Genomic DNA, 26,947 nt, shown 5'->3' with positions numbered 1-26,947 from the left:
TCTCTTGTGGTATTTTTAAAGCTTTGTGCATTTCATATTACAATGATAATGTAAATTAGTGAGCATTGAATTTGGCGAAATAAATAATTTAAAGTTAAGATTAAATTATATATATAGGCGAAATAAAAATAATTGTATTTTGTTATGCATGATTTGGTATTTATAATATACATCTGATGCAAGTTTCATATGTGCGCAGTATTTTCGTCGAATATATCAACGGTCACACCGATCAGCAGCAGATATTTTCGTATGTAAAACGCATTAAAAACTTATAATAGTGTAAATATTCTAGAGTTCAAATGTGTGTCTATGTTTGTTCCTTAGTTGCATAAATGAACAGCGGCTGGCAATAATACGCAGCAAAATGCTCGACCTGTGAAAATCAACTGAATACCTTCATTCACCTGGCGGGGGTGTGTATGTGTGTGTGTGTTTGTGGGGGATGTTAAGTGAATCACATTCACAATCACACAATTAAAAAAACGCTGCAAAAATGTACCAAAGCGCCTGCAATGCAGCCACAACTGGCTCGTGTGTGCCCGGTGCTGGCAATCAAATGGATACCGATCGTCAGGCGGCACTGATAGCCCAACAGCCACCCACAGCGCCCGTGGAGCCTGACTACAGTGGCTTCGATATCGTTAAGGCCACACAGTATGGTGCGATAGCACGTGTCCGGGAGCTGGTCGAATCTGGCTGGGATGTCAATCAGCCTGACAGTGAAACGGTGACGCTACTCCATTGGGCAGCCATTAACAATCGCAGAGATATTATACGATATTTTCTGGAAAAAGGCGCCACTGTGGATGCCGTTGGCGGTGAACTCAACGCTACCCCGCTACATTGGGCCACACGGCAGGGTCACCTGGGGGCTGTTGTGCTGCTCATGGCGGCAGGTGCAGATCCGCGCATACGCGATGCAGAGGGCTGCTCCTGCATACACATTGCTGCACAATTTGCACACACTGCCTTGGTGGCCTACTTCATAGCCAAGGGAGTGGATCCGGACTTGCAGGATCGAGGCGGCATGACGGCACTCATGTGGGCTGCCTGGAAGGTGAGTGAAGATATCGATTAAATCAATTTAAAATAAAAGAAAATTGAATTTTCCCCAGCTATCAATAAAATATTAAAGGAATTCTTCCTTTTTATTATAAAAACTTTAATATTTATAAATCCCATTGATTAATTATATTATTTGTAATAACTAAATACTACATAGTATACTTTTGTTAAAATGTTTTTTTTTTTATTTTTATTTTTGGTCTGAAGTGAAAAATATGTTAATTGAAGTATTTAATTATTATGTATATTTATATTACTTTTTTTGTATGTATTTGTGTATATATTAATTTTTTGATAATTTTGAGAATGTCGTGAATTTACACTGTCGAGCAAAACAGCTGTTGAAAACAGATGCTTCCTTGTTTTTCCATACCTTATCAATGTGCCTTACCCTTATTGAACTGAAAGTATTTATAAATATTTTTGTTATCTTGTAACAGGTATGTGCTCTGGATCCTGTGCGGCTGCTGCTCACGCTGGGCGCCAATCCCGCCATGGTTGACTACACACATGGCAATACGGCATTGCACTGGGCAATATTGGCGCGCAATTCCACGGCCATTTCCACGTTGGTGCTGAAGTCGAAAGCTTCGCTGGATGTGCCTAATTTGCGTGCCGAGACGCCGCTTTCGATGCTGGAAGCACAGGCCGGTGCCATCTGGATTGGCGCCAAGGTAATGGATCGGGTCAAAGAGGCAGCATTGACGTCTCAGCAGCGACGATCTCTCGTCTCAAAGCTACGCCATGACAAACGCTTGCGCTGGTGGTCGATGGTCGCCTGTCCATTTACAGCCTTCTATCTGGCTGGCATCGTCTTCACTATCAACACGCTGTACATTATCAAATTTTTCCTGCTGGGTTGCCTGTATGCCATATTCCATACCATTGGCAAAACGCTATTCGATGAGCATCTGATGGCGCTGCTGCCGCTGTCCGTTTATCTTGCGACCAAGGCCTGGTTCTATGTCACCTGGCTGATGTATATCGATGATGCTGTGTCCCTGGCAAATACTGTGTGCTTCCTTATCAGTTCGCTGGCGCTTTGGGTATGCTTTCTAAAGTCTTGGAAGGGTGATCCGGGCATTATACGACCCACCAGAGAGCAGCGATTCAAGGTATGAATAAATCAATTATTTTAAAGACCCTATATATATATTTATATATTTCTTATATAGACGATAATTGAACTCTCGGAACGCGGTGGAATTGGCTTCGAGCCCGCCTCCTTCTGCTCGGGCTGCCTGGTACGGCGTCCCATACGCTCGAAGCACTGCTCCGTGTGCGATCGCTGTGTAGCACGCTTCGATCATCATTGTCCCTGGGTGGGCAACTGCATTGGTCTCAAAAATCACAGCTACTTCATGGGCTTTCTCTGGATGCTATTGATTATGTGCGGCTGGATGCTCTACGGCGGCTCCAAGTTCTATGTGAACGAGTGTAATGTGCACTTTGACGGTAGCTATATTTAAACAATTGCCACTTTAAATATGATAAATTATTAACATATTCTCTATTTCTAGATTTCCTTGCCGCCATGCGGGCCATTGGCAATTGCAATGCCTGGGTGGGCTGGGTCATGGGCAATGCCTTGCTGCACATGTCCTGGGTCATATTGCTCACCGTTTGCCAGACGTATCAGGTGGTTTGCCTCGGCATGACCACCAATGAGCGCATGAATCGTGGTCGCTACCGTCACTTCCAGGCAAAGGGCGGACAGAGCCCGTTTACGCGTGGACCGCTACTCAATTTAATTGACTTCCTGGAATGCAGTTGCTTTGGCTTGGTGCAGCCGCGACGCATCGATTGGATGAACTACTATGACTACGATGCCCAGGTGCATCAGACAATTGAAAAGGAGCCGCTGCTGCGTGCCGAAGGTGCCGATGCCGATGGACTGATCGGGGATCATCAGTATGTGTAGGACAAATCCTATCGGGATGCGAAGACGCTTCAAATGCCCATTGCGCATGTCTAACAACGATTCGTGTGCTTATAACAAAAAGACAATGCTTTAGATTTATATATACATATATATTTATATATATGCCCACCCGATTAGCTTCGTATTATTATGTTTTTTAGTGATTTGTAATTGGAACGCGCTGCTGCAAACACAACGATTTAATAACAACAATATATAAAGACAAAAGACAGAAGCGTCGTCGCTGACCGATATCGGATCCAGTCAATGGGGCCTTTATGATCCCACACACAAACAAACAACTACGTACATTTATTGTGCATGTATTTTACCTGTAATTACTAAACTTTGTACATTTTTCAGCACATTTCTTAATTTAAATCACACACAAATCTTTTTGAACTTCACTCTCAAGTATTTGTTATACCAAAACAAAAAAAAAAATACAAAAAATGCAAAAAAGAAAAACCGAACAAAATATGTAACTAATGCAACAAAATCAAAACAAAAGAGAACATGGAAATTATTTAAAAATGAGTGCAATACTTTAAACTTTTAATTTACACACAATTCAAATTTCTAAAAAAAAAAAATAAGCGCACAGTTGAAAACAAAAACAAAATACGAAACTTTAAATAAACAAATGTATTACAATTTATAAATGATGTGTATTCAAGAAGCAAGATTAAAGTAACATGAAATTCTAGCAGTTGCCTTTGTGTTAGCTTGGTTCGCCAATGTTGAAGCAACTAAAAAACCAAAAAGAACAAACACCAAACAAATACTTTAATTATAGATATATATATATATACATATATGTGGCAAAAACAAAGCGATTTGCATACTTAATGGAAACTTCAATTCTAAACGCGACCCAATTCAATATGCACTAGTCTAGTCAGCAATCATTTAAGTAAAATGTTATAGTGCAACAACAACAACCGACATATAAACAATATTGCATATTACAATATACTAAATATACATATTTATATATATATAGAGAAGGATATATACATATTATATACATATAGTTATGAAATTATGTACACCTACGATCCAAGTATCAAATGAAGGAATTTCTTTAAGTCCAGCAACCTGACAACAAAAATTCAACGCGTAGCTAACAAATATAGATATATCTCTATATATACATATATATGAAGATTGTAACACGTTACTTAAATGCATTTAAATTTAATTAACAAATTGAAAATATATATATACACTATATATGTGGATCACCTAAAGAACAATTTCAACTAAATAATTAATATGTAATATGTATGTAATAATTCAAACAAAAAACACAATTTTCGATGTATTTTGTATTTAAGATTATACAGAAACTTTCACTCTGCGGTTTGCTACCAAAAGTTATTTGTTAAACGATTTTTTTTTATAAATTCTTTTGCTTGCATTGTTAGACGAAAGAAAAATGTGTAAAGAAACGCTTTTAAACAAGACTACAAAGAATTATATAATAAATTACTTCAAACAAGGCGATAAACCCTAAACAAATGAACTTAATCGAAAAACGAATAACAAAAAAAAAATGAGAACATCAATTTGCCTATGTCTTTAGTTTAGCCACTAAGTTCAAGACAAGATATGTGTATTAAATAGTATGTAGAATGAAATGAAATACAGTGCGAGGTGTAATGTGTAACAATGTGCGTTAAAATTTAAATAATAATAAATAGAACTTTATTCCAAATTCCAAAATGAACAAATATGCGAATTCTTATTTTTGTTCCTCAGGAAAATGGATCGGGTCGGGAATATATATACTCTATGGGGTCTGCCACGCCACCATTGCTATCTTTACCTAAATTTATTATTGCTTAAAAAATCTTCAAACATTCTCAGGCATTCAAAAAGTGAATGCAGATTCCATAAAAAAAAATATAATAAAATATAGTTCAATAAAATTCAGTGTCTTGATTTTTTTTTGGGTTTTAATGATTTTGCTTTTCTTCTTTTTTTTTTGTTGTTTAATTTTTTGATGACATAATATTGTAGATTTAAATTGGTTTTGTTTGTTGCATTTTTTCATTCATTTTTTTCTCGACAAATATGCGTTACATTTATTATAGGCTCGTTTTAAAAATAGATTTTTATTTGTTTACTTCATGATAAATTAAGTTTTATATATATATTTATTTTTTTGTTTTATAAATAATTATTATTCACGTTTTTGTTTTGTTTGTTAAGTGTAAACCAGTTTTAATATATATATACATATATTTATACATATAAATAAATATATATATATATATGCATTACTTTTATTTATATCGCATTTTATACTTAAATTTTGCTTGTAATTAGTTTGCTAATGTTAATTACAATTTGTTTTTTTTTTTTCTTTTATTTTTTTTTTTAGCAGCAGGTGTAAATGATATACAATATTATGAATTGATATATGATTTGCTTTTTGCTCTTTAAGTGGTCAATTTACTTGCTTCCATGCAAATCATATGATGAGAATTAATGCGCGTTTACAACGTGCTGAATTTAATTTCTTGTCGGTTAAAATTATATAAAAGCTTACGCACTAGAAATGTTTTTGCAAAAACTAGTTGAGAATTAGAGTGTACGTGTGTGTGTGTGTGTAGACTGAAATTTTGCGATCGGAAAGCCGTGTCGGCACTGGTCGGTGTGCTATATATATATATATATATATATATATATATATATATATATATATATATATATATATATATATATATATATATATATATATATATATATATATATATATATATATTGTGTGGGTCTTTCATCTGTCAACGGTATATAGTCGCATCTACATATATATAATTATATATATTTGATATTTAGGTGGGTTGCGGCATAGCCAGCTTGAGCTTGAATATAAGTGTTATACATAGATACATATACATATATATATATATATATTTAATATATGCCCGTTAGCTCTCATTTTTGGTCGGAAATGTTATCATCAATTGCCTGCACAGTGAACACGAAAAGATATCGCACGGCACATTAAAATTAAGGTTTAGCTCGAAGTAGTAGAAAGAAATATTGCAATGCGTTTCATAAGCGCACTTGATAAAGGAAAAGCAAAATAATAATTAGAGATATATAAATATATATGTAAATATGTGTGTATAAATGTTTAAGTGTTTATAGAAAGCCTTAAAACAAAATCTGTGAAAAACTGCATTCATACGCAAATCAATATCAAGTAGCTTAATTAGTTTGCGTTTTTGTTTGTTTTCTTTGATTCGAGGAACTTGGCTCACAAATATTTTGTTAGATACCCTAAACACGGTCTGTAGTTGAGTCTTTGAAGCTGATGGATATGTTTTGTGCATGTTTTTTGTTTTTGTTTTTGTTTTTAACTTTGATAATGTGAGAAACCTTTATTAATTGTGCTTTGAATGATGCAAGCATAACATGATATTGTGCAACGTATAAACGCAGAATTTCGCAGCTAACTGCGTTCATGCCGCAGACTTTGGATGCCGCAACAAGTGGCAAACGCTTCCATTTTGATTTCATATAAAAATTTCTATTAATTGCAACCTGTGTGTGTGTGTATGTGTATGTGTGTTTGCCCTTGTTGTGCATGTGTTATAAAATAAAATTACGTTTATGCCAAGCTTGTTCTGTATGCGTAATCACGAAATCCAAACACTCGCATAAACGTGTTCATAAATTTACGAAATATTTTATACATGCCTTAAGCTTAAGCAAAGTGTGTATACAGAGGCTTAATCTATACTTTTATATATATATATAATTTTATATATAAGTTGTGTATACATAAATTGTTTTTTATTTTTATTTCTTTTAGTACACGTAAATTATTTTTTTTTTGCATTTGCTTTAAGTAGTTTTTTTTTTTGCTTTTTCAATTTTCTTTTTAATAAAAAATATATATAAATATATGCTATTTTGAATTTGATTTTATCTCTCTGCCCATATGTATAGTTATTCTTTTTTTTTTTTTATTTCTTTTGTATTAGATCTGTTTAGCTTGCTTAGTTTTGTCCCTTTTTGTTTTTTTGTTTGTTATATATATATATGGTGTATATAAAAGTTCAATGATTATTAGTTATACATAGATATTTATGTATATATATATATATAAAGATTAGAAGTGGGGGGATACCCAGTAGATTGGGTAAGCGTGGCCTAACTTTGCTTTTTGTTTTGCTAAAAAAAAATACACACGCACACACATACGTAAAAAACAAATAACAAAGCAAAGAACCAAAACAAAATATAATAATTATAAAAAAATTAAATAAATAACAAATGTGCATTGTAAATAGTTTTAAAAAATAAAAACTAGAGCTTAGTCTAGAAAAAGAGGCGTTACATTGCAATGCCATAAAAAAGGATTTCTCGTTAATATATATATTTTAGTTGTATTTTTTTTTTTTTTTTTTTTTTTTTTTTTTAGAAATGTTGCTATTGTGTCTGTGTGTGTGTGTCTTGGCGCGTGGTTATGTATTATTTTTCATGTTTTTTTTTTCTTGCAGGCTTTTTGCTTGGTTGCTTTAGCTTGGTCTCGTAATATGTATAAACTTTATCATATATTTATAAACATTAATTCCCACTGATGTTACGTCTTCTGCAGCAGCTCGCTCTGTGGGCTGGGCGGACTTGATAGCTGCTGCTGCTGCTGTGTTTGCTGTTGCTGCTGTTGTGCGGCATTCAGCATGGTCGGTGCAGACAGTGTGCTCGCCTGTGTAATAACTGTTGTGGCAGAGATGGTCTGTTGCTGCTGCTGTTGTTGTTGTTGCTGCTGCTGTTGCTGCTGCTGCTGCTGTTGTGGCACCTGCTGCTGGCTTGTTTGATTGTTCAGCGGCTGGTTTGAATTGCAGAGCACCGAATAGACGGAATCAACTTTGCTTAGCTTCTCAAAGAGCGGGATCAGCTCACGCAGTTCACAGTCTGTGACATCGTCGAACCAGGACTTGACGGGAACCTAAAGTGCATCAATTGAGTAATTAAGATGCATTTAAAATGCCGCATGCTGACTTACCGCATTGTCAGGATGAAAGATGTAACTGGCCGGTGAATTATCAACAATGACAATCTTCTGTAAATCCCTACCCAAACGATTCAGATCCTTAATGTAATTACCCCTGTAATAAACGCATGATTCCCTAAACAGTCTTGCGCGAAACACATTCCACCTGCAAAGCAAATTAGATTAGATTAGTTACATATTTTTACATGTTGACAATATATATTATTTCCAATAACTTGTCTTCGAATAGAGAATTGCATTCTTTTCTATATCTGTTCATTTCGATTATATTTATTTTCTTTTCATTTCTTGGCGTTTGCATTTCTATGTTTTCTTATCAATCATAACCACAGTTCTGTTCGTGCTTTATCTTGATTTTTAGCAGATCGCTATCCGAACCGCCAAAGTCATTTTAATTGCGGTCATTGCAAAGCTCTACAATATCATATCTGTCAGCTTATTTTAATCTATGTGATATGATTTGTATGCTCGTTCTTGAAATCACGAAGGGTATGTTGGGTATGTCTGTAGATACTGATAGTTGGGGAATATATAAATACGTGTTTATATGTAATAATTACTGATCCAAATGAATGTATACTTGTGTAAAGTTGAATATATATGTACTTGAATAGTTACACCATTCTAAACCATAATAGATTGGGAATAACTCGACATTCTCATCTGAATACATAAATGTGATCTTCAATATTATTCGAATAGATAAATCTCTATAAAATATTTTTGGCATTTCTTAATAATTATAATACTTACTTATCTAGCAGATCGGCAACAGGATCTGCATATTTGGCTAGTGATGCTGTAAACAAAACGCACTCGTACAGTTCACCCATCTTTTGCAGAAATTCATCGACATGGGGTCGCTTCAGCACATAAACCTGATGTATGGTGCCATCGATTTCCACTGGTACTATGAAATCGGCATTAGGTATAGGCTATAAAAGATAAGTAGAGAGGGATATATTAGTAGCTCTACATAAGAGAGACCTTCTTGACTTTACCTTAAAACTACTGTGCACTAGAGTTTCGTCCAAATCGATGACCATACACTTTTTATGCATATCGGAGTGCCTAATTTGAGGTAGTAGGTACCTTTGTTGGTCCGGTAGGGGCGGCGGTGTTGTCGAACCGTCGATCTGTGTGCCATTCTGGTTTGTTTTCGTTCGATTTCGTCGCCAACAGCAGAGTAAAGACTGTAGAATTCCTCGTTTTTGTGGCTTTAAACGATCCACATCTTCTGTAAGTTAAAATATATGTTTAAATATAGAAAATGTTGTATAAGATAATTAACAATTAGGTTTGCTCTTGTAGGGCTATATAGAATTTATATATAAATACTGTTTAAATTTAAAAAATAACACCCTTTTTTTGGGTTCTATTTAAAGTGGGGATAATAAAAATAAAATCAAAGTGAAATTGCTAAACAAGTAATTATAGATTTGCTAAAGCTACCTGCTTGAGCAGGCAATTAACTGTTGCCTATATTTATAACAGCTACAGTCTTGCTGTGCTATATTTATAACAGCTACAGTTTATCTTTACTACATATATATAGTATATAACAAATAGAGTTAATCTGTGCTACACCTGTACTACCTACATATATACCAGTCAAAATTAGCTAGCTCTGTGCTACAGCTGTACTAATCTATATAACAAATTACAGTTACACTCAAATTTCTCAAGTACACCCCTTTTATTTGGCAATTTGTCTACGTCTAAGGCTATATTTAAACCTTGCTAAAAAAGTCGCTCAAGGTCGCGCCTAACAACTTTGATCGACCAATTAATGCGGCCTATAATAATATATATGTATGTATGTATGTATGTATGTATGTATGTATGTGTACTCAAATATATTCATAAAAGCGAAAAGTATATATGCATATAGATAAAGAAATCAGCATGTAAATGGCTCGTTGTCTTAAAATAGAAAACTCAAATGAAATGAAATGAAATTTATATGTGGCAAAAAGGAAAAACCCACTGCGACATATGTGCGACGGGCTCTTCAGGGGCTGCTGGGGAGTGAGGGGGTTGCAGCGGTTATATAGTCGCAACTGAAGTATATGTGCATGCGTTTAATCGATGGAAAATGCTATTGCTATAATTGCACACACAGACACGCACACACACACACACATACGCGTGCAAACACACTCGTGCATAGACAGCCCCAAGAGACACGCACAGTTAAGAAGGTCGCCGATTGACCTTTAAGCCCCGAATGGTTAGCGCCTCAGGTGTGGGCGCCACGCCCTCTCCGCCCCATCGGGTCCACCCCTAAGCAAAGTCAACTGCATTTGTATCTCCTCTCTACCCCTCTCCACTTCTACTTCGTCTACTTCTGCTGCTTCTGCCTCTTGCTAGTTGCTGTGTGGGGCACAAAGAAAATGGATTTCAAACAGCACTCGAGCTGTTTGCAACAGCACAGCGCATGTAGCTTGTGGCATGTGGCATGCGGCACGTTGCAGCAAGGATTGCAGCAACAGCAGCAGCCGCAGCAGCAGCAGCTAAGCCAGACATTAAGACGCGTGCTTAGTTCAATGAACCGTTAGCTAGCGAAAAGCTGAGCACCATTAGCAATCCGAGCACCGCCCCCTCCCCCTCCTCATGCCCCATTTACAAAAAGGGGGCCGACATTGTGAAGTGCAACTGTACCTGAATATTTGATGAGCGAACGTCGACAGCATAATGAAAGCCCAGACTAACTGCTCAACAAAGAGCTGAGAGCATTTTAAAGACACACACACACACACACAGACGTACACACGCACACACCTGTGCTTATTAGCCAGGTGAAAGGTGAAACGCCCCGCACTTAAAGAAACATATTTTATCATAACTTTACATAAAAAGGATGGCGCGAATCGTTGGCAATTTGTCGCCTACTTGTTGAGCAACATTTCGTATGCCTATTGATACTGGCAATACACACACACACACACACACACACATACACTTGTATATCCCCATATATTTATATTTAGGTCTGTGGGCTCTGCTCCTGCTCCCGCTCCGCGACTGATGCGCACGCCCATCACACGAAGCGCTTTAGCTGCGCATTGAAGCAGAGCCTAACCCCTAAGTCCCCTTCGCGCTAGACACCCACCCGCCCCTGGCCACATCCCTCATCTGGCGGCCTTTGTCCTATTTTTAAGGCTTTAAATTGAATTATTGACTTTGCAGGCTGTGCGTGGGCCTCCCCTTCTTTTTTCTGATTTGCCTGTTTTTTATGTCATCTTTGTTTATTTTGGTTCTGGCACATTTATAGCTCCACTTTATGATCGCAATTTGTCCATCAGTTTTAAATAGATTCCAAATTTGGCATTCAGCCGAACGTAATAATCGCCAGATGAAATAAATAAGATTCAAATCTGTGAGTGGGTACATCAAATGTGAAATGCTCCGGTCACGAATTCCGTGTCTTTGCCGGCTTTTATTTTATTTATTTATTTATTTTTATTTTTTCATTTCTTTTGCTTCAAGTGGTGCCATATAAAAAGCTAAGCTCTTTAAAAGTTCAAAACAAAAAATGAGTAAAAATATTTAATATATAGAATTAAATAATTTACATTTCATATACACGTAAATTGATTGGGCCAAGGTTGTACTCCTTATAAGTATATATAAGCATGTAAAATTATATATATGACATCATATGTTATCATAAAACAGTTGAGCCTATATAAATCTTTTAGAGACTTGAATATTCTTGAACCTAAGAAATTTATTGCGGCTTGTTTTCATTCAAAAATTGTGTTTTTCATTTCGCCCCTTTTATATACTCATTCGACAAGTAAAAAGAGTATATTCCTTTTATGTGAATTATTTTCCCTTTTTTGAAAGTAGCGAAATTTAGTACTTGGAACATATAATCTAATCCCTATATGCATGAAAAAACGATACAAAGTATATCTGATATAGCAAAGAGAACGAGTATTATTCAGAATTAACAAATTCCCGTGTTTCCATAAATGCTCTACCATGTGATTTTCATAGCATTGTAGATTCCATTCAATTTCTATTAATTTTAAATTTTTATTATTATTTTAATTCATTTATATATAACTTATTTCTGTACGGTCTACACTCGGTTTTAATTAAAGCTCTGCCTATTGCAATTACTCAGTCAGCCCTTTCACTTCCTTCTGCCTTTCTATACGCATTTTATGAATTAGTTTGAGCCTTTACACAATTAGAGCGTAATTATTTTCAGATTTGTTCTACTTATGCACATGTTTTCAACAGAAAACAGCAGCTGCCTGCATCTGTGGCTCGTGCATAGAATTAAATAAATTGAGATTTATGTAATGAGCATGAAAGCAAAAGTGATTTAGTCGAGTATGCTCGACTCAGAAATACGCTATATATATACTTTTCCCCTTTTACTAATTCTATACTATTCAGTTTATGAAGACTCTTAACTTGTGTTTGCTCTATAAGTACAGCCATCATCCTTCACTGCTAATTGGTTAATCTATATGCAATTTGTGCAGAGTATTTCGAGTGCATTCATTTATGTTAATCTGCTATCTGAAATCCGCAGCAGACTGTTAAACGACCTTACGCGTCAATTGGGAAATATATTTTCACATTTAAAGCTTGCCGACGCGAAATGGCAATGAAAATGACAAACTTTTCTTTTGTTTTTGTTTCATTATTAATTATATTTCATATATATATGCATATATATAGAGAGAGGGAGAGATATATGGAACTATATAGATATGCACGGTGCAAGTGTGTACTTTGATAATTAATTGAAACTCAAATATAAAAGCAAGAATGAATTAAAGTCATATAATAGCTACAAAGGAGGAAACTAGAGAGAAAGAGAGAGTAGGGAAGATAGTGTGAGAGAGCACGCCCTAACTTTAAACATTTGTGCTGTCCCTTATCTAATCGCGTTCACAATGTTTGTTATCTTCCGCTCATACATATGATATCATTTTCCAGTTCTTTTGCGCGCTGGCCTTAAATGTTGAACGGCTCGACCTTCAGCATATTTCTCGTTGGCTAACAAAAACAAGTAAGAAAGCTCTAGTCGAGACTGCTCGACTACGAGATCCCCTGAACCCTTGGAGCAATAGATATTTCAATAATTTTTCGCGTCTTTTAGCTTACACAAGAAACACGCACACACACACACAGGCACGTACGCACACACAGGCATACATACACACACACACACGCATACATACACAAACGCATACACACACACATACACATAACCACACACATATACACACACATACACAAACACATACACACACAAGCACCCACGCATAAACACGCATGGGCTGCAGTGTGCGCTTACTATGAGAACTTAATTGTTTAATAACTTTTTTTATGGACGTACGATCTTCATGAAACTTTCAGATTATGATTATAACATGGATATGCATGTAATTGCCAAAGCACAAGTCTCTAGTATTTGAAATACGCTTTTTACAAAAGTGATGGTGAGGGGGTGAATTTAAGGGTGGGGGGTAAATTTTAACAAAAACCGAAATTGTATAAATTGCATGTAAGCATACATTAAAAATTTGGAGACTCTAGCAATAAAGGTGTAGAAGATATAATTTTATAACTGGTTTTCGATAAGGTTTTTTATCGATAAAAAAAGATCGGGATGAGTTATCGAATTTTAATGATAAACTTGATATGCGCGCTGTAATTACGGACATTTTAAAAAAAAATTGAAGTCTCTAGCTCTTATATCTTCTGAAATCGACGCGTTCATACATACGGACAGACGGACAGACGGACAGACGGACAGACGGACAGACAGACGGACAGGGCCAAATCAACTCAGCTCGTCGCCCTGATCAAGAATATATATACTTTGTGGGGTCTGCCACGCCTCCTTCTCCCTGTTACATACATTTCAACAAAACCATTATACCCTGATTTCCCATTGAAAATGGGTTCAGGGTATAAAAAAAAAAAAAATATATATATATATATGTTTTGGCGACCTGTAAACAGTTTCTTTTCATTTCTGTTTTTTTTTTTTCCTTCTTTCTGTCCGCTCAACTTTTGCACGTGATATTTGCACACCTGTCACACAAAAGAAATGCGAGAGAGCCAGCGCACAATATTGGGGGTCGACTCTCAGGGGAAGCTGAAAAGCTGAAAGCTGGCGACCCTTTTGTTGCATTCACACACAAAGATGTCGGCTATTTGGGGGTTGGAATTAGCAAATCCCCCACGCAAAGGTCAATGAACCAGTGCCTGTCGCCATCGCCGCCCCTTTTTGTTTTTTAACCAGATAGTATTCCGCTATAGTTCCTTTTATTCAACTGTTGAATGGATCCAACCAGAGCGCCAAAAATAAATTAATTATTGCTTTTTCAGCTGAATATATACATACATCCATCAAAGTGTATATATAGATGGATAGATAGCTGTATCTATATAGGAAATGTGTTGCTACTGAGGCCATCAAAATATTTCTCTTTTCTGTTTTTTTTTTTTTTTTTTTTTTTTTTTTTCTATTTTGCACAGCATATATTCTGCTCATGGTTATATATCTATATGTATACAAAATCTGTATAAATATTTGTTTATTAATATTATGTATATTTCTTTTTAATAACTGCACGAATACATATATATCGAAACTATTTTAACGTCCAAAGCAAAAAATAAATAAAAGAAAAACAGATATATAGATAAAGAAAATGCTCAACGAGCAGTGAAAAGATTTTACTAATTAGTTTGCACTTAGCATTGAAAAAAAATACAAAAAATATGTCTAGTATAATTAAATAAAATGATATATAAATGTCTATTTCTTTTGCTGTTCTTTACAATGTTTAAGATTTTATATGCAATAAATATTATTAATCAATTTAAACTTTTATATAAAATAAAAAATCAATTAAAATTAAATCAATTATACATTTTACATAATATTTCAAGCTCATTCTCTAACTTCTCCCTAATGTGAATATTATTTATGTCACAACACCATACTCATATTTTATTTAACATGTCGAAACCTAATTGCAATATTAGACTATTCTATTTTTTTTTTCATTCTATTTTTTTTTTTTTCATATCTATCTAAACATTTAATTATTTCTTGGCGAATTGTTAGCATTTCATTAACTGGTTTATATGAACAAATGTTTGACCTAACTGGTAAGCCAAATAGTTATTGCAAACAGTGTTGCCCATCACTCAATTGCACGCTCTCTTTATCTCTCTGTCACACACACACACATACTCAAGAGAGAGAGCCAACGCAATAGACTTATTTTTGTCTGTTGATGCACACTATGAAAAACAATTCGCAATAGCTTAATTATAATAATTATTCGTTATCTATTAAAAATTTAATTACAAATAATAAAATTATATACGTTTTGTGAACTTTGCATTAACACCTTTGCCTTAGACAAGAAAAAAAAACTAATGCTTATATACACATATAGACAATATATATATTTATGAATGATTTATTTAATTTCAAAAGGGCAAAATAAGCTTTTGCTGATGTATGTTTGTGTGCGTGCGTAAGTCATTTGCTTTGCTTGGAAGACCTTGGGAAATTGAAAATCACAGACAATCCCAGAGCTACTATATAGCGAAAAATGAGATACTAGAGTGTTTGCCCATAAAAACAAAATATATGTATGTATGTGTGTGTCTATATAAATATTTAAGCACTTAGGCGGCACCCACACTCACAAATAAAAAGTATTAAAAAAAAAAAAAAAAAAGAACAAGAACAAAAAAAAACAGCAACAACATATTTCATCTGTTGCCGGTTCTAATGCTCTGCACCTTCTCACACCCACACATGCCAAATAAAAAGAAAGAAACGAAATAAAAAGAAACGTAGCAATTACTGAGAGACAGCTGTGTGGCATTGATGACGTCGTCGCAGCTCTTATTGTCATAAAGCTCAACAAGTCGAAAGAGGGAAGAAAAGGCCTACAATACACACACATACACGCGCACTAGCATATCTGTATATGCACACGGAAGTGTGTCCCATTAAAGATAAATATTTGAGTTTCAGTTTGAGCTGACTTGGCAGCACTGTCAAAAACGACTCAAAAGCAAAACGAGCAAACTTATTAAGCTAGAAACGAGAGATGTATATTAGCACCTAACCGCAACATTTTTTAAATGTATGTGTTTTATATACACAAATATAATTATATACATACATTGTATATATATATTTGTAATGTATGATTGTTCGGTCAGTTTTTTTTTGTTTTTTTGCGACCGCAGATTAGATTAAATTTTGTTGTTACTTTAAGAAGGCGCAAGTCTCGAGTCGTCTTGCCGGGGCCCCGCCTCGCACTTTATGCGCTCTACTCTGCCGTTGCAGCAGAAATAAAAAGAAATATAAAAGCACACACACACGCTCCTATAAATATACATACATACCTATATATACGCGTGTATATAACTAAAGGCAAACAACACACATACATGCGCACATTCATATGTGCGAGTATGCAACTTTTTTCTTTTTACTTTTTGCTCTCTTTCTTTAGACAAAATTGTGCTCTCTGCAGTTTTCATTCAAGCTTTTTTTTTTTCTTTTTGTGAGCTACGCTTTGTTAATCGTCTGTTGCTTTGTTTGTTTGTTTGTTTTCACGAAAAGTAGTCAATACCGGTTTCGCCCTCTTCCTCTCGCACTTCTTATCTTAATTGTGAATAGTGTGCAATTTAATTGCGGTTTCAATTGTTTTTGTTTCTGCTATCCCTCTCACTCTCTGACTCTATCTCCCTTTGCCGTCTTTCCCGCCGTCCTACCAAGCGGACATGCAAAGGCAGTTAATGTATCGCAATTTGCAATTTGTTCTGCCGTTGATTTTTGCTGTTCGCGTGCACTGGGCAGATGCATGACGTCACATTTGATTACAGGTGGCGCTCTGAGAGTTGCAAGTTGCGACGTCAGAAGCTAGCAGCAAGTGGTTAGATCATTCACAATAGGCCAGAAAACAGCTGCGCATAAACATGCAAACATGCACACACACACAAACACACACATACATACATACATACAGTTTGTGTGCGAGACAGTGAGAGAGCAATACTATAGCTATCGGAGTAAGCTGGTTTGGGGTGGAGGAGCTTCAATAATTGCTAAGGTCAGAGGGGTGGCCACTTGTCCTTTAAGTATTTTTATTTCGTCTTTGTTGTGACGCCGTTTGGGCTGTCGCATGACTCATTGGACTCTCATACTTTCATAGTTTAAGCGTGTGTGCTGTTGTCTCTTACCTCCTTTGTCGCTTGGATAGACATTCAATTGTTCATCATCGCGGGAAACTTGTGTTATTATTGATGTTGCATCCATTACACAGCGTGTTGCAAGCTGAACACTCCTCTGCTTTAATCCAAATAAAGTCTACAGGTCGAAGTTGCAAAAAAGCGTTTATTTGTAAATTTAGCTGCACAAAATAATACACATACACATTATATTAATACATATTTTTTTTGCACACATTTTCCTTAGAAAACTTCATGTTTTCTTTATATAGAAACAACACACAATTATATACACATATGCAAGCATGCATGTACGTGTGTGTGTTTGTGTAGCGCAGACTGCGACGTCGACTGCGACTGCGACTGTTGCCTGTGCCAGACAGTGGAATTTTACAATTACGCTTTGACAGCCTCATTCGTTGGTTTCGTCGTCGCAGAATGCAAATGATTTTCCCTCGCGATATTCACCTTTTGCAGCTTTACATGTAGAAATGCACTTTCGCCTTTCGTTACTTTATTAAAAAAATTAATTAGAAATGTATTAAAAATACAACGGAACTCAGCATAAAATCAGTTTCTTTTCTTGCACTGTTGTTTGGGCACATTCTTTATTTTTCTTGGCGTCTACTTTTTGCACGCAGCTTCTTGGCGTTTTATTTATAACGCACTCACTCGACACACACACAAACAAACGCAAACACACAACACACACGCACACTTGCATTTATACAGCACACAGGCACTGCTATTTGCTTCGATTTTCTCAATTGCTTGCTCTCGTTATGGTAGTTTATTTCGATATCGCACTCATTTTGAGTATTCATTAATTATTTAATATTAATTGTATTCAAAACTCCGCGCAAAAAAACAAAACGTGTGCTCATCGAAAAAAATGTAGCAAGACTGGCTTTAAGTGTTGTCACCATAAGCGGACGAAACTAGAAATAGAGCTGCCAGACACAATAAAATGTAAACGAAATGTTATTAACAGCGACGAGGGCTGGAGTAGCTTAACATCTATCACTAACCAGAGAATCTATTAATTGAATTAAATTTTTTTTTTTTATTAAGAATGGGACAATAAGAAGATTTCTAAATTTTTAAATTATACAATAAGGGCAAAAATATAGTATTACTTTATTTTTTTAGGTTTTTTTTCTTCAATATTGCCAAAATATCTTGGTCTTGTAAGAACTAAATGAACGGCACTCGAAAGTTCAGTTCCATAAAACTTAGTCCGAATGATTTTGTGTAACTAGTGCCCGGTTGACAACCGGCTATGAAACAAAAATAACTTTATATAATATTATCAAAATTAATTAAAAGATGCCGCGCAATCCCAATGCCGAACGTGATAATCCCTGCTTAAAAGTAAGCAAATCGGTAAAGTGGTATATACAGATATAAATAACTATAATTGCAGGAGCAAGAGCTGTCTTTCAAATGCCTAAACAAAAACAATTTTGACCGGGATAAATGCGAGGTCTACTTCGCTAATTACAATAATTGCAAAGAGTTTTGGGTAAGTTCTCAAACCGAACAAATCCTGTTGAACAGAAACTAATGAAATTCTCTGCAGAACAAAGTACGCTCCGATCGCAGAGCACAAGGAATTGTACCCTATTTACCGCCCGTTGAGGAGCGCGCGGAGATAAAGGCTGATTACATGAAAACCAAACCAAAATTGTGATATATAAATAACAAATGATAAAAAGTATATTTCAACAAAGTTAAATTTTGCTATGTATAGTATCAGCTGCCATGACTTTCAGTGGCGGCATCGCTAACTCCAACATGGCAACAGATAATTCCATTTCGAGAGATTGCTTCGGATCATCGATAATGAGAAGCTTCAATTGGGGCAAGCGGTAGAGGCAGGCTAATCCTCGATGCGTAATCGATGTATTTGATATATCCAGTACTTCCAAGTGCGGGTAATCGCCACCAGAAATGCGATCCAAGCACCAGTCATCGAATGGCTTTACGTTGTGCAGGGATAGAAATTTAAGATGCTCCAAACTCCGTAAATTCTCCAAGCCCTCGTAGTACAACTGCATGTTATCGCAGCGAAGCGCTTCGAGCTTATAATTAGCATTAAATTTATTTGGCAAATTAAATTCCCCATCCTCTGAAGCGCGATGCCACCGCTTGTCGTTTAAGAACTTGGCTGCACCTCCTCGATAAAGTACGAAATGGGCCGCGGCCAATTCGGGCCCGAGAATCTTATGGCGTTCGGGCACATATTGTTGCATATGTCGTTCGATTCGCTCCTGGCGTTTGGTCCACCATTTCTTTATGCTCTTCGGACTCAGATCGATGGGCCGTTGCATCATGACAATGAAATCTGATGTTTGCTCTGAATTGGCGAACAGTTTCAATTTGCTATTCCAGTCCTCGGGACGATCACCGATCGGAGTTCTCCAACTAAGTTTTTGTTTGTCTTGTGCGATCTGCTGACGAATCCTTTTTACAGTGGCACTCACTTCTTCCTCTGAATTGTGGCTGGGCAATGTGCTCGTATAGCGATACGCAAGGTGGGCACCTGACTGCAGCCTTCTTAATCGCATTGACAAATACATAACTAGATTATTTAACAAATTTTGTTGTAGTCAATTCAACAATAATATTCCGAAAAACTACTTGCACAAAACGTAGTCAGCTGAGTGAACAGCTGGATCTTAACTTTCAAATGATGTGGCAACGTCTAGCAGACGCCATTTTTTCCTGTCTTATGCAGCCCTGGCCGACTGCGTGAAAAAACGTTTGTGCTATTGCAAACGTTTGTAATCATTTTTAATAAGAAAAACTTGTACAATTCCACCGAAAACTCAACTGAAGGTCACATAAATGTGCAGAAAGTGCTCGCCAATCATTTTGGCATAAAGCGTGCAGGAAGTTTGCATTCAAGCTGCTGGAAATTTGCTGGTGAATCAGCATCTATACGCGGAGGCAAAGGCAGCGTCTTCTAATTAATATCTACACGCGAATCAAAACGCAATATGGTTAATACATCTGGCAGTGAAGATGGTCAGCTGCGCAGCCCCAATGACGGACACTATATCAGGTGTGTAAAATGTTATATATATTATACATATGTATGTATATGTATACATATATTGAAAAGCACATCAAATTGTTGCTGCATACACATACATACGCACGCACGGAGAACACGAATACATTCACATGCATGCGCGCGTGTTGCTATGTGTGTTTGTGTGTGTGTGTGGGAGCTACCGTATTAAGTGCGACCACTAAACCAATTTTCTATTTGAAAGCGTTATTTTCTGATGTTTATTTACGAACAAAAAAAAAAAAATGAAAAACTTTAAAACATAACATTCATGTAAACAAAAAACACACGATTTACTGATCAAGAGGTGGCGCATTCAGCAAGTCCGCTTGTCTGCGTACAAAGAAAACAAAGACAATGATTCCAATTTCGATTTATGTAGCTCTCGAAAGTAATTTCTGTGACGTACACAGAAAAAAAAATTTACATTTGCAACACCTGTAGATCAGTCAATAGTGTACGTTCTCACACCTACATATCCTTTTTTTCGCTTGCTTATCATATGTACAGTATATAATGTACAAATTTGCATCCCGTATACTCTGCTACCCAAATGTTAAACAATAACAACCAAAAATAAATCCAATTTATTGACATTACCATAATTTTTGCATATGTACCGTTTAATTGACTTGAGTTTTTTCGTTGCAAATAGGCCAAAAAGTGTGTACTTGTCCCAAAATGACCGAGGCGCGCGATGGCCAACAACTAAAACTAAACTTAAAATAAAAACAAAAATAAATACAAAAAACAAAAAATTACAAATAATTATAAAAAATGAACGCAAGATATGAAATTCAAATTTAAAGTGTGCCCAGCAGCTCAAGTGTGTAAAATGGCAAATCCACAGCGAACAGCAGGCCCAGGATATGGCCAACTTCTCAAACCCAATATGAAATGACTCAAGAAAATGCCTTTAAATGGCACAAAGACAGACGAGAGAGAGTGAAGATCGTAAGGTCTGGCGGTAAATCGAATACAACTTTCTGTTCAATAACAATGCTAATGCCTTTCCAAGTCCTGTTATCTATATACGCATTCTTATACATATATAGATCTCTAAATCTTTGTCTTTTGTCCCACGCATTTCAAAAAAAAAGTTTTTAAATATATTTCTAGCAGAGTTTGCAGTCGTAAGTTTACATTTTACAGCCCATCGGAATTTCAACTCAATGCCCCAAGGGAATTGTTTGTTAACCAATTGCCAATGTTCAAATGGGGTTGGCCGGACAGGTAAGTACATAAAACAGTGGAATCTTGAATAACTCATTATTATGCCATGTTTAATATGAATAATATTAATTTCTTCAACTTTTTACCAACTTATGGCGGATATAGTAAATGGTTAAAAGGTTTGACTTCTTAAGCGAACATGATGAATCTGGGATCTCTTCAAGCTGAAACTTCACTGATATATTGAAGAAGAATTTTTACAGTGCTTGAAGCTTTTTAATTTCATCCGTAGCCAATGTATTATTAGCCATTATTATTAGTATCTTTCATCTCGATTTTTAGATATATTTATATATATATTTCATATGTCTGCTTTATGTATTTAAACTTCTTGGTCTTTATTCCTTAACTTTTAAATGTTCAACAAGATGTTTCACAATATATCTATTAAATCCCTTAGGTTTCGTAGGTAAGATCTGTAATATGAGTATTATTCAAGGATTCCACTGTATTAATATATACAACTAATGAATGCACATCTACAACTTCGTATTATTTGCTAATATACTACACCGCAAGTTGTTTATTGTTTTTCTTTGATTATTGTCAATTTCCACCCAATGTTCAAGCAGTAATGCGCTCTTCCATTATTGGGGCCTTGAGACTTGAAGCTGAGCTGGGCAACGTAAAATGTAATCAACGACTAGCAAAGCACTGCAACAACATCAGTCAATCGACAACAACTTGAGTGACAAGAACAGCAAACAGTGTCAGAGCGCGCCTCGTGGCATCTTCTTCAATTCAGAAACTGGTTGCACACTTTCGGGAAAAACAACGATAAATTCAATAATTCATGCAATTGGCGTCAAAGTTTGTGTAAAATGTATTTTGTCTTTTCTCTTTTAGCGGCGAAGATGACCACGACGCTGATGCCCTTTACATACAACCGCCACAGGCTGTCAGCAGTCAGGGACGAGACGCTGCGAGTTCGCGGCGAGAGAAGAAAAAGCATTCACGGGACCGGCGCCACAAGGAGCGCAGCAGCCTGGAGGAGCGGGAGCGAGAACGTGAACGAGAGCGGGAGCGTGAAAGGGAGCGCTATGAGTATCGAGGATCTCGTGAGGATCTGGAACAACGTTATCATCAGCACCATCAACAGCATCGCAGTGAACGAGCCAAACATCATCTGAGCCACGCCTATCAATATCAGCAACAGCTCCCCTTGCCGCCGCCTCCCCAGAGCTATGTCCATCACCATCATCATCAACAGCAATTAATGAGCTTATCCCGTGCTGGGGCGCGTGCCGAATACTATCATAGCAGCCGGCATATCAATTACGTAGAAGTGGAGCAGCCGCCGTTACCATCTCAGCGTCGCTCCAGCAAACATAGCTACGAGCAGCCGAAGGATGCTGAGAGCTTGGAACAGGATCTGCGCTCACGACTGCTCAGCAAGCGGCACAAATACGTTAAAGACTATGAGATGGAGGAAAACTACGAGCAACAACATTCACATAGTCGCCGCAAGGAGCGGGAATCTCGGCACAGCAGCCACAGTCACAAACTGCGCCACGGTCAGGTCATCGAGCTGCTGGACAGTCCCGAGTCAGGAGCAGTGCCGCATCAGTCACATCATCGTAGCAAGCAAAGACGTGCTGAGATCGAGGAAGCCGCCGATCCTGTGCAACATCATCGCACAGTTTCTACTGATCCAGAGCTGCTGGCACGACGAGAGAAAATCTTGGCTGCCGAGCGTGAGAATCGCAAGCGCAAGCAAATTGCACGCGAGGAGCTGGAGGCGCGTCGGGAGCAACTGCTACGTGAACGCAATGAGCACAGCGATGCACTCAGTCCCAGCGCTGTGGCAGCCAGTGTAACCGCTGGGCTTAATCCTGTCAAGCGCAAGCAAAAAATGAAACTAGAAGAGGAGTCCTACGAGCATCGAAAACGAAGCAAGCAGCAGTCGGGCGAGGAAAACAAGCGGCAAGAGAAGCCAGCCGAAGATGGCACCGAAGAGAGCGACGACAGTGACTCCGATGAGGAGGACGAAGACGAGGACAGTGGCAGCGAGGAGAGTGCCAGCGACTCGGCAGAGAGTGCTGAGAGCAGCTACGAACAGCAGCCACACAAGAAAAACAAGAGAAAAAACCCCCAACCCGACGATGATGACGATGTGCCACTGCCAGATAGTCCACTGAGTGTGGGCGCTCTTTACAAGTCGCCGAAGCAAAGACCTCGCTCACGCTCCGCCAGCTCCAAGAGCTCGGCGCATAGCCACAGCAGTGCAGCCAGCAGCAAGAGTCGTCACAGCAGTCGAAGTCATAGCAGTCGCAGTCGATCCCGTTCCCGTTCGCCTATCAGTAGCGGGGAGGACCAACAGCGCTCACGTAGCAGCAGCACGCGCAGCGAGGAGCGCGGCATGGCCCAACAGCAGCAGCAACAGCAGCCGCAGCCGCTGGATAGTAGTGAGACCAGCACTGAAGAGAAGTTGTCAAAGGCACCTGTTGAGGATTTGCCGCCATGTGATGACAAGGGTGTGCCGCTGCCCAACTATTATCCGGGCGTGCAGGGCTGCCGTTCGGTAGAAGAGTTCCAGTGCCTCAATCGCATCGAGGAGGGCACCTACGGCGTTGTCTACCGCGCCAAGGACAAACGCACCAACGAAATAGTCGCCTTGAAGCGTCTGAAAATGGAAAAGGAGAAGGAAGGCTTTCCCATAACATCGCTTCGAGAGATCAATACGCTGCTAAAGGGCCAGCATCCGAATATTGTGACGGTGCGTGAGATTGTCGTTGGTTCCAATATGGACAAAATATTTATTGTTATGGACTATGTGGAGCACGATCTCAAATCGCTGATGGAAACGATGAAGCAGCGCAAGCAGAGCTTCTTTCCGGGCGAGGTGAAATGTCTGGCCCAACAGCTGCTGCTCGCTGTCGCCCATCTGCACGACAATTGGATACTGCATCGTGACCTGAAGACCTCCAATCTTTTGCTCTCCCACAAGGGGATACTCAAGGTGGGTGATTTTGGCTTGGCACGCGAGTACGGCTCGCCTTTGAAGAAGTATACCTCCTTGGTGGTCACGCTGTGGTATCGAGCACCAGAACTGTTGCTCTGCTCACCGGAATACTCGACACCCATAGACGTGTGGTCTGTAGGCTGCATTTTTGCCGAATTTTTACTAATGGCGCCGCTCTTTCCGGGCAAATCTGAAATCGATGAGCTCAATCGCATCTTTAAGGTAAGAGAATGTAGTTTAGCAATGCAATGCATTTATTATTAATTGATTCTATTCCCTTTCATAGGAACTCGGCACACCCAACGAAAAGATCTGGCCAGGGTATTCGGAGCTGCCGGCCGTTAAAAATATGCTGAGCCAGAACTCACAGTTCACGGATTATCCGGTGTCACAGCTGCGTAAACATTTCCAGGACAAAACATCAGATGCGGGACTTGGACTGCTGCAGGGCCTGCTCACATATGATCCAAAACAAAGACTGACTGCTGATGCGGCGCTTAAGCATGGCTACTTTAAGGAGCTACCCCTACCCATCGATCCATCCATGTTTCCCACTTGGCCAGCCAAGAGCGAGCTGGGCGCACGCAAGGCGCAGGCATCGTCTCCAAAGCCACCATCCGGTGGCTCGCAATTCAAGCAGCTGGGCCGTGATGAGCCCATGCCAACGGCCACAGCTGGTGGTGGAGCTGGTGCTAAGCTCGCCTCCGGGATCATCACTGGCAACAAGAAGAGCGGGGCAACGGCGGCCAGCACAGGATTTGTACTGAATGCGGGTCTGACGCAACGGCAGCTGGCAATGGGTCCCGGCTTCAGTCTGAAGTTCTGAGACCGATTTGTGTGTGGTGTGTACAACAGATTCGTAGCCAATTTGAATAATTGTTATGTATAGTTTAGCGTGTAAGATGAAAAATGAGGAAACAAAAGATATCGTTTTAATGTATGTGTACAAATATTGTTCCAAATATAATTTAAAAGCCATACAATCACACAACGCACTATAAATAATCACCATGTAAACCAGAATTGATCCATTCATTAAGAGAAAGTTCTTCCATATCATTCACCAATTGCTGATCCATCCATTAATAACTTTGTGTCCTTAGCCTAATATGGAATACTTGTTGCATGCAGAGCCTCAAGTGGACCACAGGTAGAAGTAGGTGTTCTGCCATTGTGGCACGTATTCCTTCAGAGGTCCGACAACCACTTTGGCAATGGGCACATGCTGTGCCACAAAGCCCAAAATTCGTTCGATTCGCGTCTTACTGTACTTATCGTAAAATGGACTTCGTACGAGGAAGTACAAAAGATTAATGCAGCGCCGGCTTAGCTCCAATTTCTGCTGCTTGGACATCAAGTGGCGGTGCTGGCGATACAGATGTACGCTATATAAATCCATGGAAAGCGCTATTATGTACTGCTTCCAGCTGCGCTGCCCAAACAAGCCCATGGCCGCCAAATGGACGAGCGGCTTGGCTATGTACAAGTACTCCGCCTGCAGCAGTTCGCGCGGTATTTGTGTCTTGGCTGCATCCGCATTGTCCACATGCAATTTGAAGTCGCGATATTGAATGGGCGGTGCGCCCTCGACTTTGCGTATGAGGCGACCTGAACGCTTCAGCTTAAACGTTATGGAATGCTCCGACTGGGGCACACTGTCAGCTGCTGCGGCGTCGGCTTTGCGCTGCTTGCTCAGCGCACGTCGATTTACAGCTGCGATGGGCGGTGACGTGATTATGTCAGATGTGGAATGCTTCAGTAAAAATAAACGGCCAGCTGCCTTGCACACTTGTATGAGCGCTATCACCAGCCATTTGCCCGTTTGACCAAACAGGCGGCGCGCTGATATCTCGATAAACACTTCACAATATTCGAGCGTCGTCAGTGTGACCTTTAGACGGTAGCAGAGGCCGGACTGCAGCCGGAGTACGGCGTTCTCGTTGGCGCCACGTGCCTTTTCGATAATGCGATCGTTGTAGAACACCAGCATATTGGATAAGGTGTATACTAATTCGGAGAGGACATTGGAGTTCGATATGCGACCTAATAAAATCAGAAATTGCATCACCAATCCATAAAAAAATAAATTGTTTGCTTATAAATGTTAAAACTTTACCTGCCACAAAGTAGGAGACCCATTTGGCCGTTGTCTCAAAGTCGCCCACCACATCTGGATTTTTGGCCACCCATGCCTCGTAGGACTTAAGTAAGCCTTTTAGCTGGTCCATCATAGAAAGAAAAACACCTCGTCTATAGAGAAAACAAATTCAATTGCCGCTGCTTTGTTTCCTTCTATTGCACTGAAAATACAACAAAACAGTGTCATTCGCCCCGATGCAAGTATTTTCGATAAGTACCTAAGCTATCGAAATTACCATCGATATCTTTAACACCTTTGGCGCTATTCTTATAAGAAAACAT

General features: G+C 38.3%; 6 protein-coding genes across 9 annotated transcripts; 3 read left to right on the top strand and 3 right to left on the bottom strand.

The window, feature by feature from the left end:
- The first annotated feature begins 195 nt into the window (after positions 1-195).
- On the top strand, positions 196-3,651 carry Hip14 (palmitoyltransferase Hip14). The gene is made up of 4 exons (XM_089467539.1): positions 196-1,060; positions 1,509-2,183; positions 2,244-2,523; positions 2,589-3,651. Exons 1-4 carry the CDS (start codon positions 497-499, stop codon positions 2,987-2,989), a joined length of 1,920 nt encoding a protein of 639 aa, XP_089323665.1. The 5' UTR covers positions 196-496; the 3' UTR covers positions 2,990-3,651.
- A 1,278-nt stretch (positions 3,652-4,929) lies between these two features.
- Positions 4,930-18,186, bottom strand: hzg (CTD small phosphatase herzog). Of its 2 annotated transcripts, none has more exons than XM_089467549.1 (6): positions 17,727-18,186; positions 17,271-17,440; positions 9,023-9,255; positions 8,775-8,956; positions 8,013-8,166; positions 4,930-7,955 (listed from the first exon to the last, which is right to left on the bottom strand). In XM_089467549.1, the coding sequence occupies exons 2-6, from the start codon at positions 17,344-17,346 to the stop codon at positions 7,590-7,592; spliced, it is 1,011 nt and encodes a 336-aa protein (XP_089323675.1). In that variant the 5' UTR covers positions 17,347-17,440; positions 17,727-18,186; the 3' UTR covers positions 4,930-7,589. The 2 variants fall into 2 exon arrangements, with proteins under 2 accessions (XP_089323675.1, XP_089323674.1); XM_089467548.1 differs by having other exon boundaries at positions 9,023-9,258; positions 17,727-18,183.
- A 133-nt stretch (positions 18,187-18,319) lies between these two features.
- Positions 18,320-18,987, top strand: LOC149269178 (coiled-coil-helix-coiled-coil-helix domain-containing protein 7). Its single transcript, XM_089467560.1, has 3 exons — positions 18,320-18,629; positions 18,682-18,780; positions 18,838-18,987. The coding sequence occupies exons 1-3, from the start codon at positions 18,585-18,587 to the stop codon at positions 18,946-18,948; spliced, it is 255 nt and encodes an 84-aa protein (XP_089323686.1). The 5' UTR covers positions 18,320-18,584; the 3' UTR covers positions 18,949-18,987.
- LOC108612210 (distal membrane arm assembly component 2) lies at positions 18,943-19,837 on the bottom strand. The gene has a single exon (XM_018005084.2). The coding sequence runs from the start codon at positions 19,835-19,837 to the stop codon at positions 18,989-18,991; it is 849 nt and encodes a 282-aa protein (XP_017860573.2). The 3' UTR covers positions 18,943-18,988.
- A 150-nt stretch (positions 19,838-19,987) lies between these two features.
- On the top strand, positions 19,988-25,509 carry Pitslre (cyclin dependent kinase 11B pitslre). Of its 3 annotated transcripts, none has more exons than XM_018005462.2 (3): positions 19,988-20,322; positions 22,411-24,748; positions 24,813-25,509. In XM_018005462.2, exons 1-3 carry the CDS (start codon positions 20,258-20,260, stop codon positions 25,350-25,352), a joined length of 2,943 nt encoding a protein of 980 aa, XP_017860951.2. In that variant the 5' UTR covers positions 19,988-20,257; the 3' UTR covers positions 25,353-25,509. The 3 variants fall into 3 exon arrangements, with proteins under 3 accessions (XP_017860951.2, XP_089323659.1, XP_089323660.1); XM_089467533.1 differs by lacking the exon at positions 19,988-20,322 and adding an exon at positions 20,987-21,290; XM_089467534.1 differs by lacking the exon at positions 19,988-20,322 and adding an exon at positions 20,987-21,298.
- On the bottom strand, positions 25,437-26,857 carry Pex16 (peroxisomal biogenesis factor 16). The gene is made up of 2 exons (XM_089467547.1): positions 26,643-26,857; positions 25,437-26,569 (listed from the first exon to the last, which is right to left on the bottom strand). The coding sequence occupies exons 1-2, from the start codon at positions 26,755-26,757 to the stop codon at positions 25,662-25,664; spliced, it is 1,023 nt and encodes a 340-aa protein (XP_089323673.1). The 5' UTR covers positions 26,758-26,857; the 3' UTR covers positions 25,437-25,661.
- Positions 26,858-26,947: the final 90 nt, after the last annotated feature.

This window comes from Drosophila arizonae, chromosome 4, assembly GCF_054131065.1.
Source record: "Drosophila arizonae isolate 15081-1271.41 chromosome 4, UAZ_ARI_1.0, whole genome shotgun sequence".
Lineage (NCBI taxonomy): Eukaryota > Metazoa > Arthropoda > Insecta > Diptera > Drosophilidae > Drosophila > Drosophila arizonae.
Note: the sequence above shows the minus strand (reverse complement) of the source record. Positions and strands in the feature narration are given on the sequence as shown.